This window comes from Macrobrachium rosenbergii, chromosome 37 (genome assembly GCF_040412425.1).
Source record: "Macrobrachium rosenbergii isolate ZJJX-2024 chromosome 37, ASM4041242v1, whole genome shotgun sequence".
Lineage (NCBI taxonomy): Eukaryota > Metazoa > Arthropoda > Malacostraca > Decapoda > Palaemonidae > Macrobrachium > Macrobrachium rosenbergii.
In genome coordinates, this window is record NC_089777.1 from 39,139,673 (window position 1) to 39,157,370 (window position 17,698).

At 40.5% G+C, this 17,698-nt stretch overlaps 1 protein-coding gene across 2 annotated transcripts in view; it reads right to left on the reverse strand.

Moving 5' to 3' along the window:
• LOC136825509 (ras GTPase-activating-like protein IQGAP1) overlaps positions 1-17,698 on the reverse strand; it is a 235,338-nt gene that overhangs the window by 114,772 nt on the left and 102,868 nt on the right. For both annotated transcript variants that reach the window (XM_067082078.1, XM_067082077.1), the window contains exons 19-22: positions 8,552-8,716; positions 8,089-8,202; positions 7,571-7,696; positions 7,034-7,260 (exon numbers count right to left, since the gene is read on the reverse strand). In XM_067082078.1, the coding sequence (XP_066938179.1) occupies positions 7,034-7,260; positions 7,571-7,696; positions 8,089-8,202; positions 8,552-8,716 (632 nt within the window). The remainder of the gene's footprint in view (positions 1-7,033; positions 7,261-7,570; positions 7,697-8,088; positions 8,203-8,551; positions 8,717-17,698) is intronic.

Sequence of the window (17,698 nt, forward strand, 5' to 3'; positions counted from 1 at the left end):
CACAACCAAAACATTTACACAAACTCTTTCCTATACAGACTAACGCTTTCACCTCTGTTTGCTGTAGATGAAATAATGCACGAAAAGAAAACATGCACAGTACATGCAGAGGAGAAAGTCGGCAAGAAATACCCAACATTATTACTAATGCCAATTCACACTGTCTGCGGCACGAAGAATAATTCTGACAAGAACGTAAAAATTCTGACCCCACCCCCCCGGTGGAAAATAGGTGATTATAGACAATCCTAGCAAGTTAGCCAAGCATTATTTTGTTTTATTTTGAAGGCCGATCACGCCTCATGGCGTGAAGATATAAGCTAACTTTATCTCAACCAGGAAGAAAACAAGACAGGCAGAGGGGAGAAGGAGGAAGGGTGGATTGAAATACAAGTGACAGGCCTTCAGATTTAAAAAATGACTTTTTATGATAAAATAAAGTTTTATATATACTTACCAAATAATTAATTACATAGCCATTGTTCCCTAACCTACAGCAGCTTAAAAATTCAAAATTCGCGCAGTGGCGCTGTTATCGTTAGTGTGTCGGTGACAAGGTCCCACCCACCACCTGGGACTCGAGGAAACAACCCAGCGGAGAGCTCAATTCGTTTTATGCTCTAATGTCCATGCAAGGGGGGGGGGAGGGCAGGCTCTGATCATGTGGTTACTTGGCAAGTATATATAAAACTATCATAAAAATGTCATTTTTATATAAGTAACTTAGCAAGTAATTACATAGCTGATTCCACATTCTTAGGAGGTGGGAAAGAGCAAGGACATACTCTACTCCAAAGCATTAAGTAAGTAAATGAATTTGAAATAGAAAGGTTGCTAACATTGAATAAATGTTTGTTGCTTCCTTACCTGTTGAAAGAGCTGCTGCAGGTAGGTACTGCCTCTGGTTGGCGCTTCTCTCAACTTGCAGTGGACGTGGCAGTATAGCCAAGGGTCGCCACTGCATTAGTGGGAACTTTGCAGCAGAGGAAGTACACCGTATGCTGACAAAGTTTTAAAAGATGCCCTTGCCCTGGGCAAAGACCAGAATACAAAATGACAACACTATCATCTACACCACAGAATAAAACCAAAACCCAACCATTATCAATAATAAAATACGAACTGGTGGGTACTCCAGGTACAGTGTACCCCCAGGCTTCCCATCGACTCAAAACCTTAAGTCAAGGCGAGTGGATAGCAAAGGAACAGAGAGATTCCCTATGATTCCTCTCCCAGCACCATGCTATCCACGGATAAAGGTCCTAAAGTGCTACAATTTTCAAACATGGTTTCTATGTCCTTGAGGTAGTGTGAGGCAAATATGGACTTGCATCTCCAGAACGTTGACTGTAGGATCGAGGAAAGGGAAAAATTGTGTTTAAAAGCGAGGGACAAATTGTGTTTAAAAGCAAGGGAAGTTGTGACTGCCCTAATTTCTTGAGCCTTAACCTTAAGTAATGGAAAGTCTTCTTCCTGGATCTAATATTAACTCTCTCAGAAAAAACGATATGGCATTTTTGGAGAGCGGGCGAACTGGGTTTCTTACAGAGCACCAGAGGTTGCTTGAAGGTCCTCTAATCTTTTCCATCCTCTGAAGATAGTACCTGAGGCACCTCACTGGACAGAGATGTCTTTCTTCTTCCTCAGGTCCTACGATATCCGTAAGGTTCTTGATGACGAAGGATCTAGGCCAGGGTTTAGAAGGGTCCTCGTTCTTTGCGAGGAAACCAAGAGAAAGAGAGCAGACTGCATCCTCTTGCGCAAAGCCTATTCTCTTGTCTATTGCCTGTAACTTGCTAATACGTCTGGCAGTTGCAAGAGCCACTAAAAAGAGAGTCTTTTTCATGAGATTCCTGAGGGAAACAGAACAAAGAGGTTTGAATTAAGGACCTGAAAGCCACTTCAGTACGTATAAGTTCCAAGAAACGTTGGAAGAACTTTCTTTCTTGGACGTATCGAAGGATTTGATCAAGTCGGTGATATCTTGATTAGAAGACAGGTCCATTCCTCTGTGCTTAAAAACTAAGCTGAGCATTGACCTATACCCTTTGATGGTAGAAGTCGATTGCTTCCTGACTGACTTTAGGAATATCAAAAAGATGGCTATTTGGCTTATAGATGTCTCAGAAGACACATTATGGTAGCTGCACCACCTTCTGAAGACTTCCCATTTTGATTGGTAGAGCTTTGTAGAAGCAGCTCGTCTGCATCTCACAATTGCCTCTGCAGCCTGTCTCAAAAACCCTTTTGCTCTGACAAGGTGCTTGACAGTCTGAAGCCTGTCAGGGCTGAAGCGGATAACCCTTGGTGGAATTTGAGAAAGTGGGGTTGTCTGAGCAGAGACCGTTTTTATGGAAGGAGTCTTGGGTAGTCTACCAGGAGTCGAATCAAGTCAGGAAACCATTTCTTGTTCGGCCAAAATGGGGTTACTAGGGTCATGGAGGTGTTCTGATACGTCAACAGCTTGTTGATTACTTCCCTGATCATTCCGAAGGGAGGGAAGGCATACACATCTAAGTCTGTCCAGTCCAAAAGCATGGCGTCCGTGCTCCATGCTTGAGGATCCAGGACCAGAGAGCAAAAGGGGGGAAGATGGTAGTTTCTCGACGTTGCGAAAGATCCACTGTGGGTTTGCCCCACTGTTTCCACAGGTTGTTGCAGATTGGGTCTAAGGTCCATTCGGTTGGAAGGACCTGTTTGAGGAGGCTTAATTCGTCCGCAATCACGTTCATTCTCCCTTGAATGAACTGGGTGACAAGAGAGACTTGGTTCTCCTCCGCCCACAGAAGGAGATCTCTCACTGTCTCGTACAGAGAGAAGGAATGAGTGCCCCCCTGTGTACCAATGTAAGCAAGAGCCGTGGTATTGTCCGCGTGTACTACAGTCTTCTTGCCGTGGACCAATTCTGAGAAGGACTGAAGGCCCAGGTGAATTGCTCTCAGTTCCTTTACGGTGATGTGAGAATTCTGTTGTACTGTAGTCCATGTTCCAGGGACTTCCCAGCTGTCCAGAAGGGTGCCTCACCCTAGGTTGGAGGCATCTGAATAAAATAGCAGGTCTGGGCACACTGTGAGAAGAGACTTCCCTTCCTGAAGTCTTTCTCCGCATGACCACCACCAGAGATTCTCTTTGATTTCCAATGTAATCAGGAAGATGAAAGAGTCTGGTTGGGTTTTTCTGCACCAATTCACTTTGAGGAAAAACTGAAGGGGTCTCAGATGCAGTCTGCCTAGATTCACAAACTGCTCTACTGAAGTGAGGGTTCCCAGAAGACTCATCCACTGCATTGCAGAGCAGGAAGGAAGAGCAAGGAACTGACTGACAGTTTGAAGGCAGTTTTTGACTCTCTTGGGCGATAGGAAAGCCCGAAAAGTCCGAGAGTTCAGTATCATCCCTAAATAGGGAATCTCCTGAGTTGGTGTCAAAAGGGATTTCTTTTTGTTTATGAGAATGCCTAACTCCTGTGTCAGGCGAAGAGTTCTTCTCAAGTCCTCCGCGCACTTTTCCTCCTCTGACGAGCAGAGAAGCCAATCGTCTAGATATAAGTTGATGTTGATTCCCAGAAGGTGAAGCCAATTTCCCAGAGGAGCAAGGATTCGTGTGAAAACTTGAGGAGCCGTCGGTAAGCTGAAGCATAGGACCCGGAACTGTAGTATCCTGTCCTGAAAAACGAAGTGCAGAAATTTTCGTGAGTCTGGATGAACAGGGACGAGAAATGCGCATCCTGCATATCCAGGGTGACCATCCAGTCCCCCTGTTGTACTGAGGACATGACTGAGCGAGTGGTCTCCATATGAAACTTTGTCTTCAGTATGAACACATTCAAGGAACTGACATCCAGAATGGGCCTCCAGCCCCCCCGAGGCCTTCAGAACCACAAAAAGGCGATTGTAGAAACCCTCTCAGTGGGGATCTAGCACTTCTTCCACTGCTCCTTTGTAAAGACGGGAATCACCTTCTTGACAGAGCCAAAAACTTTGTGAACCTTTTGAATACATTGTCAAGGTGATTGGAGATGTAACTAAAGGAGGAGTCCTTATGAAAGGAATGGAGTAGCTCTCCTTGAGAACCTTGATCACCCAGGGGTCTGCTCCTCTGCTCTCCCATTCTTTCCAATAAAGTAGAAGTCTGGCTCCTACCTGGCCGCAGAGGACTAGCTTCTCAGTTCTTGGGGTTGGATTTGAAGGAAGACCTCTTAATGGACTTCGTAGGAGGTCACAAGTTTGATCTAGCTCGAGGCTGGGTCTTAGCTTTCCCTCCATGAAAGGGTTGAGAGTGAAGAGGGGAGAATGATCTTGATATGGAAGGCACAGGCTCCTTCAGACGTCTAGTGGACTGTGCCAACAAGTCAGTGGTGGACTTACTCTGCAAGTCCGAAAGAATCTCCTTCACTGTGTTTTGAGGAAAGAGGTGAGACTTGTCTTAAGGAGCGAAAAGTAGAGCCGACTTCTGAGTCGGCGAGACCCTTTTTGAGGTCAACGAACACCAGAACTCCTTCTTCTTAAGGACGCCCATAGAAAATAGGGAGGCGAGTTCTAAAGAGCCATCTCTAATTGCTCTGTCTGAGCATGAAAGAACTCCTAGCCAATCGGAGGCAAAATCTTCAGCTAGATCAGGAGAGTCTTCAATCTTCCTCGCTAGCAGCCCAATGGCCCAACTGAGGAAACTAAATATCTCAAACACCTTAAATATATTCTTGATAAGGTGATCCAATTCTGCTGAGGAAAACATTATCTTGGCTGACAAAAGGGCCATTCTACGAGATGAATCCACAAACCAGAGAAGTCCCCTTGGGAGGAGGTAGGAACTCCCAAGGAAGGAGCTTCCCCGGTGGCATAGTAAGAGTACCTCGTCTTCAACAATTTGCTGGCCGGATAAGCGAATGTTGCTTTGCCCTGTTCTCTCTTAGCGGCCAGCCAGACATGAACTTCTTTGAGTCTTCTTCGAGGAGGAGGAAAGAACTAGCTTGGGTAACCTGGTACCTTCTGACGAATGCTTTTTCATGAGGAAGGTAGAAGCTGGAGAAGTAGGCGAAGCAGGTATGAAGAAACTGGGGAAATTATTCAGGAGGAAACGCAGAAGAGGGAACCATATCCTGAACAATCTCTTCTTCCTCTGAAGAGATAGGACTATGACAATGATTGATCCTTGGACTCTGGAGCAGAGGAGGATTTCTTCAAAAAAACCCATAAGCTCGTTCAATTGGCGCTTGATTGGGGCTAAGAATCTTCCTGGACCAATGAGAAAAACGGAATAATAGAAGGTGCATGGGCTCCAGAAGCAGAAGCTGGGAGTTCGGCTGCTGGCGTTGGAAGTCCGGGAGGTGGCGCCGGGCACTCTAGAGAGGAAGTCTGGCGCGAGATGGCAGGTGCTGGGCACTCATCAGCGGTATTCTGGCATGAGACAGCAGGCGCTCATCAGCGGTATTCTGGCATGAGACAGCAGGCACTCATCAGCGGTATTCTGGCATGAGGCAGTGGGCAGCAAAGGCTCATCAATGGAAGTCTGGTGCGAATGGGTGGGCGCTTGGCGCTCAGAAAGCTTATAGTGCTCAGGACTGTCTCTGAAGAAATTACGACGATGAGCAGAAGAATCAGGCTTGACTTGAAAACTGCAGGAAGGTTGTGATCTAGTCTCCCTGTGCCTCTTAACAGCCAGGGGAGAAGAGTCGCTAATATCTGCATCTCTTGAGCGGGCGTGAAGAAATAGAGTAGCGATATGAGAGCTTCTTGTGCGAACTGGAAGATTCCGAATCTGAAGAAAGTTGAAGCACAGGAATGCCTTTCCAATGGCGTTTAGTCAAAGCCTGGGAGCACACGACAGGCTTAACAGAGGGGGCAACTGCCTGTGGGCAAACCCCACCAGCTCCCCTTGGACTTCCAGTATGTCTTCTTCCTGGTGCAGGAGAGTGGGACAGTGACCTTCATCTAGGAGCACCGGTGGGACAGACAGCCACCTCCTCAATATACACAGCACTCTCACTTCTCACTGCACTGTCAATACTTGCATTTTTTTCCATCAGAGATTTAATAGCTGATCCCATTTCCATAATAGTACTAAATAATACACTAAATTTCCGACTGAACCTAGATTCGAGGCTGGCAATGGCACTAAGAGCGGAAATATGGAAACCTGGAACAGGAGTAGATGGTAAAGTAGGAGGACTCAGGATAGAAGGAGGAGGAATTGGAGGAGTGGTAGTTCTGCCATCCCCTACATTTTCCAAATGAATGGAATCTACATTGGGCCTATTTTCAGTCCTAATGGCTGCTTTCCTCTTCTTATCTCTTTCTAATTTCTCTAGATGAGATTTCAAGGTTTACCATTTCTTATCCTCCCAATCCTGACACTCTATGCAAGTATTATCCTTACTACATTCTTGCCCCCTACATTTAGTGCATTTTGTACGAGAATCGTAAGAAAGCTTAGTTAGCCTACTTCTACAACCCTCAGAACAAAAACAAATGATACATGAACTGGAATCCGACATTGTTAACTAAATAATACCTCAAACAACAATTCGACAATGGTAGCAAGCCACAAAGCAACAAATTCTGAATACTTCATCAAATTTGTGCAAAGAAAAGCCGAAAAGCGATGCAGCAGCTGCGTGAAAACTTCCGGTGTTAACCAGAAGCCGGCAGAAAACAAATTGAGCTCTCCGCTGGGTTGTTTCCTCGAGTCCCGGATGGTGGGCCGGACCTTGTCACCTACACACTAATAATAACAGCGCTGCCACATGAATTTTGAATTTTTAATCTGCCATAGGTTAGGGAACCAATAGCTATGTAATTACTTCGTAAGTTACTTATATGAAAATGGAAGATTTACATCAAACAAAAAAAGTAGTATTCCAAAGATTGGCAGTAGAAGGAAAGAAAATTCAGAGATTTTTCCAGAGTAAATGAAGTAGGCCATGAAAGTTCATGAGTCAAAAGTATCTAAGTATAAAATGCTTACAGTACATTCCATTCAACAACCAAAACTGAGCTTCTAGCTTAATGCTTCTTGTACTCAATTTTAATTGACCTACCTTATTTCCTCCTCAAGTGCTGTCTTGAACAATTTCAGTAAAAGATAATTATCTCTATCATTGGCTCCATAGTTGTAAAGGGTAAAAATGACATTCTCAATGAACTTGGTTGTTTTTCCAGGAGGGATACTAAAAATGAGTGTTGCCAAATAGCGTGGCTCAGTTTGAAGTAAGTAGAACAAATGCTGGTAACATATGAGCTTCTCTCTCGATTCTTTCTTTAGTGCCTTTAATGAGAAAATGTTCAAAAAAATAAAATGGACAAGGAATTTCACTTCTTCAGTAAGCTATGTAGCCAAGGAAACAAAATTAATTAAATCTACCATCAATAAATTCAAAACAATATGTCAAAAAACTGCCAAATCTATGAATCCTCCAATCATATACTATTTAGCTTTAAAATTATAAATATGAAATTTGATTAGCAGATTCTCTCTCTCTTTAGTGCTCAAAAAATTAATAAATGATTATGAGTTATTTGGCATTTTAACTGCAACGGTTATTGACACTGATCAGTACTACAAATTGCTGACTTACCTTCAAACCTTTCTGTGAACGCACTGTTCCTCCTTTTAACGTGTCCTTATTTCCTTTTTTGTTTTTTCTATGCTTCAATTCTTGTTCATTTGGACTAATATTCTCCTTATCAGCTGGCATAACATCCTTTGATAAGAAAAAATCTAAGTCAAATATGAGAAGGACACGAATATCCTCTTAGTACAAAATTATAATTTTACTAAAATCTACAAGTAGACTATATAAAGAAGGCTACAGATATGAATTATGCTGAATACAGCGCATGCTAAACACTTTACTGTATTCAGGATACTTCTCTGTATTTCACTTATATTTAAATATATACTTGAGAGTTCACTGGACTTTGGAAATATTAATAAACACATTTCAAGATTTTCTATTCTAGATGAAACTTAAGTGAGAGATTACTTCATTTGGGTCAAGATGAATGGGCATTTAAATTTAAAACTCTCGACCACAATTTCTAATGTACAAGATTTCATCAATCATACAAACTAACACAAAGAACTGATGCATACCTGTAAAGTTATCCGATTATGGACAAGGAGTCCAATTTTAACATCAAGTTCATCTACACGTGCTTCCAGTTGGTGTGTATTACGTATAGTTTTTACCATGTCAGTTTTCAAATGCTGTAAATTTAACATAAAACAATTAGCATCTACAAAATCCTTTAGACACTGTAATTCTTATTTGCGAACAAATTTCTCATTTGTTGTAATAGCTGTCAGATATTTACCACCAATTTGCTTATGATAATCACCCACATGAGATAACAAACAAAACATCAACTCAAGATCTAAGATTCCCTCTAGTATATTTCTAACAAAATATTAAAAATTTAAATAAAAAAATATATAAATAAAGGCATTTAATTCTAACCAAAAGATTGATAACTGTAACCATAGGCTTGAAGGAAGCATGCAAGATTCTAAATTTATAATAATAATAAAAGTCTAAAATAAGGAAACTTTCCCTTACCTGAAGTCGGAGTTCCTCATCCAAATCACTGGCAGATACATCCAGGAGGTAAATGAACTTTCGTAAAACTGACAGTGGTGGATTCTTCTGATGTGTTAAAGAAAAGAGTTCCTGTCTTGCTTTGTGAGCTCGCCAAGCCCTTTGGATCATTATGACTTTATTCACCTGTTATCATAATTCAGAAAAAATGATCTTTGTACCTTGACATCAAACTCTTTTACACAAACTAAAGAAACAAAGCTTGTATAAACATCACATCATAACAGTTAGTTAACCAAAAGCAATTTTGGTGAGTAGATACTAAAATACATTACTGTACAGCAAACCTTTATACAAATGAAATACCCTTCTTTCCATAAGCATTTGTTTGCTAATACACAAAACCATAACGATAAAATTTAATTTAAAAATATAAATGGGTGTGTGTGTAAATGTAAAGTCATGGAACAGATAAAGTTGTAACAGATATGACAATTGTAAAAACCATTGATAAAGACAAAGAAAATGTTGCTTTTGAAAACTAAAGACCTATTTTATATAAGTCCTTAAGCCCTTTGATACTCTCCCATGTATCATTTATGAGGGTCATTCATTATGGTCTCATCCTAACTCAGAGTGAAAAGCAAATAATTTATTTTGTGCCATTTCATACTACAACCACTTATCTGATGTATACACAAAACTCATTAGATATCCCCTATTACAGCAGAATCAGAGAAAAAGTTTTAGAAATGCCTAAAAATTGGAAAAGCAGACAGGAGAAGAGAAAACTGAAAATCAAAACTAATAGCAATGAAGCAAAGGTTCAAGTATAGTAAGGAAAACGGCCATGTGGATGTTGAGGGATAGGTACGAGTGAACTCAGCACTGTGTAATGATTGTGACAGACTGGGTCGCAGATTTCCAAGATTCAAAATGTACTAGTAAAGAAACTTTTGATGCTCAAAATGTATGAGATCAAATAAGGATAAGAGAAACCAAGTTGTGGCAGAGCCAGATCTCTGAAGAGGGAGAACATTTCTGTTATCTTGGGTACACATTGGACTGAAGCAGTTACTAAAGAAGAGAGCAAGAACAGCAACAGCCTGGATGGAATGGAAAGAGATTGCTAGACCACTGTTAAATAAAAAAAAATATCCCATTAACAGACAGTGCAGATTTACTGTACACATGAATAAGGGCTGTACAGAGATAGGGGCAAAGAAAAAAAATTAGAGATTTTGAAAAGGTGCACCTACAGACTGCTTTGATTCATAGCTTCAGCAAAATACAAAGTTCATATTGTGAACAAAGAAGTGGTGGAGGAATGTTCTGTCAAGTGCATGGAAAATATACCAAGATCCAAAAGGAACTCGGGTGGAAAGTACATAAGCCGGAAAAGTATGGAGAAAATCAATTATACTTGTAATCGCATAAGAGGGAAATACCTGATAAACGTCAATGATGAATGATGATGACAATATTGGTTACCATTTCATTAAGGACTGAGTCTTGAAGTTTTTAATACTGTACCTGATGTTAACTGTATATTTAATTTCCACTGAAGAACTTGCTTATAAAACAATTACCTTACACAGTAACGTCAATGGTGGTCTACCAACCCTTCAATCTTTAAGAGAACAATTCTATTAGGCTTAACCCTTTAACGCCGAAGCCCTATTTACAAAAACGTCTCCCGTATGCCGGCGGCGTTCGGTGAGTTAGCGCCAAAGCGGAAAAAAAGTTTTTTTCCAAAAATCACAGCACGCCTAGTTTTTAAGATTAACAGTTCATTTTTGGCTCATTTTTTTTTTGTCATTGCCTGAAGTTTAGTATGCAACCATCAGAAATGAAAAAAATATCATTATCATATATAAATATTGGAATATATGACAGCGAAAAAAAAAACTTGTATATAATTGTATACAAATCGCGCTGTAAGCAAAACGGTTAAAGCTAATGAGTTAATTTTTTTTAGTTGTATTGCACACTAAATTGCGATGATTTTGGTATATAACAAATTTTAAAACGATCAAAGCAACACAGAGAAAATATTATTACAAAATGATGCATGAATTAACGCATCAATCGGACGTAAAAAATGTTTTTTTAAAAATTCACCATAAATCGAAATATTGTGCTAGAGACTTCCCGTTTGTTGAAAAATGAAGCTAATTGATTGAATATTACTAGACTGTAAGTGTTTTAGCTTACAATGGCAGATTTCGACCATTTCGGTCGAGTTAAAGTTGACCGAAAGTCGAATTTTTTCTATTTATCGTGATTTATATGAAAATATTTCAAAACTGATAAAAGCTACAACCATGAGTTATTTTTTGTTGTATTGTAAATGAAATTGCGCACATTTTCATATATAAAGCTTTATGTAACGACTAATATAAAACGGTGCAAATATTACGACAACGAGACGAAAGAATTTATGAGATGTTCGGCCGAGTTACCGCGCAGACGTAAGGAAAATGTTTTTTTTTTTAAATTCACCATAAATCGAAATATTGTGCTAGAGACTTCCAATTTATTGCAAAATGAAGGTAAACGATTGAATATTACTAGAATGTAAGAGTTTTAGCTTACAATTGCGTTTTTAACCATTTTTTGGTTAAAGTTGACCGAAGGTTGAAATTTTGGCAGTTATCGTGATTTATGTGAAAATATTTCAAAACTGATAAAAGCTACAACCATGAGCTATCTTCTGTTGTATTCTACATGAAATTGCGCACATTTTCATATATAAAAGTTTATGTAACGACTAATGTAAAATGATGCAAACATTACAACAACATGACAAAAGAATTTCTGAGATGTTCGGCCGAGTTACCACACGCAGACGCAAGGAAAAAATTTTTTTTTTCAGAAATTCACCATAAATCGAAATATTGTGCTAGAGACTTCCAGTTTGTTGCAAAATGAAGGTACATGATTGAATATTACTAGAATGTAAGAGTTTTAGCTTATAATTGCGTTTTTTTACCATTTCGGTCGAGTTAAAGTTGACCGAAGCCTGAAATTTTGGCAGTTATTGTGATTTATATGAAAATATTTCAAAACTGATAAAAGCTACAACCATGAGTTATTTTCTGTTGTATTCTACATGAAATTGCGCACATTTCCATATATAAAACTTTATGTAACGACTAATATAAAACAGTGCAAACATTATGACAACGTGACGAAAGAATTTCTGGCACAGACGTAAAGAAAAAGTTTTTTTAAAAAATTCACCATAAATCGAAATATTGTGCTAGAGACTTCCAATTCGTTGCAAAATGAAGGTAAATGATTGAATATTACTAGAATGTAAGAGTTTTAGCTTACAATTGTGTTTTTTGACCATTTCGGTCGAGTCAAAGTTGACCGAAGGTTGAAATTTTGGCAGTTATCGTGGTTTATATGAAAATATTTCCAAACTGATAAAAGCTACAACCATGGGTTGTATTTTGCTGTATTGTACATGAAATTGCGCACATTTTCATATATAAAACTTTATGTAACGGCTAATATAGAACAGTGCAAAAATTACGACAAAATGACGAAAGAATTTATGAAATTTTCGGTTGAGTTACCGCCCGTGCGTAAGAAAAAAGTTTTTTTCAAAAGTTCACCATAAATCGAAATATTGTGCTAGAGACTTCCAATTTGTTACAAAATGAAGGTACATAATTGAATATTACTAGAATGTAAGAGTTTTAGCTTACAATTGCGTTTTTCGACCATTTCGGTCGAGTCAAAGTTGACCGAAGGTTGAAATTTTTTGTAGTCGACGTACGGTACGTCCACTCGGCACCCAACAGACAATTTTAGTCGACGTATGATACGTCCAGTAGGCGTTTAAGGGTTAATGCATTTTCACTTTTGGATTGTATATATGCTATTTTTGCTTCCCAGCTGAAGTGTATATCCAAGATAAGGCTAAAGAATTTTTTATCCAGTGGGTACCTGATGTTTCTTATTGGTTTAATATCAATTTTTCTTCCATCTTTTATCGAAATCAGAATTATATGCTGGGTCTAATTCAGGTATGAGGCATAATACATAATAACTAGGTCACCAACATGCTGCATATACATTACTTTTGATACAGCTTGGTGACTGGTAATATCTTTCATTTCTAAAACAATTTTCTGACTTGGAATGCAAATGAGAAAGTGTTCTTATAAACATAGCATAGGCTGATGGCTTCTTATACTGTTCTGATACAGCAATTTTCATATAATAGGTCTAAAGGTCAGCAATCAAACCCCCTCTGCATGCAATCTTTTAGGAGACATAGCAGGTAGAGTGTGGATTTATTTGTAACCCAAATTTGGTTGGGGTAACGAGTTCTGCTGTGTGTGTGTGTGTGTGTGCGCGCGCTAAGTCCAGCATTCACTATTTGTTATTAAAAATCCATTAATCACAAATACCCTTAACTGTATAGAACTCACTCAGGTGGACCAATCTGAGACACTGTAGAGATAGATACCACAGCATGCTAAACGACTCCGTTGGGTCTCCTGTGTGCTTTGATATCAAAGGGATGTGTTGCCAATCTCCTATGGACAACAAAGTGTTTTCTGCCATTTTTGTGTCATACCTTTCGTGGATTACCACTTACCTCTGTATTTTCATCTAACAACCTTGTTCTTGCAATATGCCGCCAACCAAGTGTTATCTTAGCATTACTGTTAGTAGCCTATTGCCACTTTAGCTTCTGGTGCTTATGCTTTTGAAGTAATTTTCACTTTTCCCTCTGATTTTTCATGAAGCGAACTTCAGTAAGTTGATCTCATTCAATGTTTTTTTTGTCATTTTCATGTAATTCTACCTTGGGGTTTTCGTTTGCTGCATGTACTGTAATGGGCTATTTAGCATAACTTTCAACTCTTACCTTTCCCTCACTGGGTTTACTTCCCAAATGTTCCTGCCACAGTAACATTTAACTTTGGTTCTCTCTCAGCTAACTCACCAAATGTTCCTGCCACAGTAACATTTAACTTTGGTTCTCTCTCAGCTAACTCACTGTTATTTATGCACAATAGGTTGAATTCATTCCCAATGAAGTGAATTTATTTCCACCATTTACTGTTTATAATTACCATGCTCTTTATGCTTCAACGTACTTGTGTGGGCAACGACAGAAGTCATGTAGTATGTCCCTGGCCCTTAAATAAGGACCCCATTTACGGTGCCCTTTGTTTAAGGGCCAGCAATGCTCTCCTGACCTTAATTAAACTCCATGTAAGTACAGACCCTCAAGTCAATACAACTGGTACAAGAAGAAACAGGCCTACAAGCAACATTCTTGGTTCTTCAGTTCACCAGCATTTCACTTTACTGTTCCATGCAGTTTGACCAAGCAGCTTGGCCAGTCATCCATCCTTTGGACAACCTCAGCCTCTTTGTGTTTCCTTATTCGGACAGTTGAGACAGGTTCTTGCGAACTTTGAGCATAAGCGAACACTCAAAAGACACTCAATGCTCTCTTGATCTGGATTATCACAGGTCTCTTCCTGCTTGGAGGTATCTTCTGAAGCTGCCACACTTCCACTGGTTTCCCACTCGCTAGAAATCATTGCACCTTCATGCATGTGGTTATCAAGCATAGTCTGAAGTTTATTGGAGTCTGTCATAGGCACTATTGCAGCAGTCCTGAAAACCCTCTGCCAGGCAGAATGGTCCACATTTGTAGCTTGTATAACAAATTGGGTTCTCATCCCTTTGAGACCTTTATTCCAGTCTTTGCAGACTTTTTTGTATACCTGAAGAATGTCAAGTTTCTTTCTGACTTATCTTCAGCCCTTCTCCAACTAGACAGACATTTCTTACCTCTTTCATAATTTTGGCAGATCCATTCTTTGTGGCTCTGTGACACCCTAGTGCTACAAAGCCTTACTATAACCCCATATGAAACTGACAGATGCCTTGGCTTTTTCCTCTAACCATGTCAACAAACTCATGCAATTTTAGGCAAAGTATCGCATTTGAGCTATTGGGCCTCTGTTGATCTCTCATTTGTTCCAGAATTCATAGCAAAAGCTTCATAAACTAAAAGGGAATTCTCTCTCTGACTTATTTACTATACTTGCCTCACACTCTTCTGCTGAAGTGGGCAGTTTTCTATGTCCAGTGAGGGACCATAAGGTCCTATCTCCCTCAAATGAAATTTGTTTGTTGTTCTTCTTGTTTGCTTTTGCAAATGAGTTATCAGAAATGGCCAGTGTTGCCAAATTCTATCTCTTATTGGCTAGAAGTTACTACACAAGCTCATACTGATGTATCCTGAGATGATCTCTCTACACTATAGATCAAGCTCATGAGGTTCAAACCCTCTTACCAAGTAATTGCATAGCTATTAGTTTCATTTATTTGCAGCAGCTTATTTTCAAATTTCATGGTAGCAACACCAATGTTCTGTGTAGGACTAGTCTCGCTCTCTAACAAGAGAGTTAGGAACGACTTGGCAGATAATCCTCAGTCTGTTTATGCTCATGTCCATCAGAGGGGAGGAGGGAGGGCTCCAATCATGTAATTACTTGGTTAAGTATGTATAAAACCCTATTTCATTATAAAAATGTCATTTTTATATAAGTAACTTGCCAAGAAATTACACAGCTGAATCCCACACTGACGGGAGGTGGGGTACATGGACATATTCTACTCTAAAACATTAAGTCATGTACTGAATTAGAAACAGAAAAGTTGCAAGCATTGAAAACAATGCTTATCATTCCTTGTTAGTTAAGAGAGCCTGCAGTATAAACTGCCTCTGGTTGGTGCTCAACTTAACCTGTAGTGGCGCGGTGGTAAAGCCGAGGGCCGCCTCTACTAAAGAGGGAGCTTTGTAGCGGAGGAGTACTCCCATCGCTACCAAAGCATCAGCAGAAGTTATGCAGTCAAGGAATTATCCGATGGCTAGCAGAACTTTAAAGGTGTCCTTGCCCTGGGCACAGTACCATAATAAAACAACCAGATTATGTTGTCACCTACACTGAAGTAAAACCACAACCCATTCACTAAGAGTGCCGGGTGCTTCCGGTACATTGTACCCCAACCCCCTGACTCCCCAAAATTCAATACTTCACTCCAAGGTGAAGAGGCATTAGGAAAAAATCCTATGCTTCCTTCTGTGATACCATGCCAGTAACTAAAAATTGCAAGGCACTACCAAAATTTTAAACATTTTAAACTCCCTCAAAATTATGAGAAACGAAGAACGATCATACTACCAGTAGGTTGATTGCCAAATGGACATAAGGGATATATAGTGTTTGAAAGCTGATGAGTTACAGGCTGTTCTGACATCTTTAGCTTTCACAAGGAGGAGGAAAATGCTTCTCCTAAACCTGAGCATGTCTCAGAAGATAAACTCCATTAGGATAGAGGGCAAGATGTTCTAATCAGAGAATGAGACAAGCTCTTGCCCTAATTCCCTGGGTTATAGATGGCTGGGACTTATGGCTTTTTAGGCAATACCATACCATCCAGCTGGGCAGAGAAGACTCTATTCCTCCTCAGAGCCAGTGAGCACTTCTGGCTCTCAGAGAATGTGCTGGTGCCAGGTTGCAGTTCCCGCCATGAGTTCTGATCAGAGGAAGAAAGTAGTTCCTGCCATTACACCATAGGTTCTAGATGGCCTTCGAACCTGAACATTCAAACTGGATGGAAAACTTTAGTCTTCCTCAAAGCTAGTGAATGCTACTGGGCGCTCAGAGCAAAAGCAGCTAACGTCATAGCTAAAGCTGGTGCGGGGCTATTGTTGGCGCCAGGAGAGCAACGCGCCAAGCGAGCTATGAGCTTGGGTGTTGTCTGGTGCTCCTGGAAGACACAGATGTCCGTAAAATTCCTAAGGGAGAAAGAAAACAGAACAAGGTCTTGGATGGGTCCCTGTCCTTGACTAAAACCCAAGGAAAAATGCGCAAGCCATGTCTCCTTCTTCCTTGCTTGGGCGTGTCAGGAACTTCAAAGGAAATTAAGTTTGGGATGCCAACAAACTAGGTCTCCATGCTTACACACGAGTTATGCATAACCCTTAGCAGGGTAATTGCACAAGAAACACGTACGTCTCACAGAGGAGACATAGGGCCTGAGATACTAGCTTCAGAAAGTCGATCCCCAGGTCTGGAAGACGACGAGAGAAGATTGACTTCCATGTCTTGCAATGGTCTCTGCAATACGTTGATAATCCTCAGGACAGTCTGGAGTCTGCCGGGGAAAGATCTGACTACCTTTGTAGATCTCTGGAAGCGAGGTTGTCTGAGAAGACACAGTGGGGGAGGATCCTGTAGAGCCCACCCATAACTGATCAGGTTCAGGGACCATGACATGGGCCAGAACAGGACTAAGCAGGCAATGTAACTTGGAGTTAGCCTGAAGATTGTGTCACTCCTCCTAGACCATGAAGAGAGGTGGTCCGACAGATCCGTCTATAGCATGGGGTCTGTCGCACATGCTAAGGGATGGTATGGACCACAAAAGGAGGAAAACGAAGATTCCTTGAAAGGGCAACAGGTCTGTCCCATGGATTCCACAGATCCCAGCAGCCGGGGACCGAGGCTTTAGTTCTATGAACCGATCAAGTGGCTAGAAGACCTGATTGATCTGTCCACAGAAACAGGGCTCTTCCTATAGAGGTGGGGAGACGTGGGGTAGAGCCTTGTTTACATAAAACATTAGCACTGTGGTCGTCTGAATGGTTACCACAGTCTAAGAGTACACTAAGGTCTTTAAAAAGCATTGAAGTCATATCAAGGAACTTCCAGCTCTATGAGATGGAGGTGAAGGATTCATCTTTCTGGGGACCACACCCCAGAAAAACCCTGGTTCCCTAAGAAGGCTCCCCAACCCGCAACCAAAGCGCTGAAAAGAAATCCAAGACTAGGTTCATGAATAAAGGAACGTCCTTTCCAAAAGACTATGTTCGGACAACTACTGTATAAGTATTTAAATACAAGAGGAAGAAGCACTCCAGAGGAAACTTGTGCTGTCAGGAGGCCGAAATCTGGCAAGGACAAGGAAGGGTGCTTCCTGCATCTCCAAAATCAATTCAATAGTCATGAAGATTAAAGGAAGAGGCTGCCTGGTTCATTCTCTATCAGCTGTGGGCATGCCTCACATTGATGATCATGTAAACTTACAGCCAAAGGAGCACACTAGTAGAAGGACGTGCAG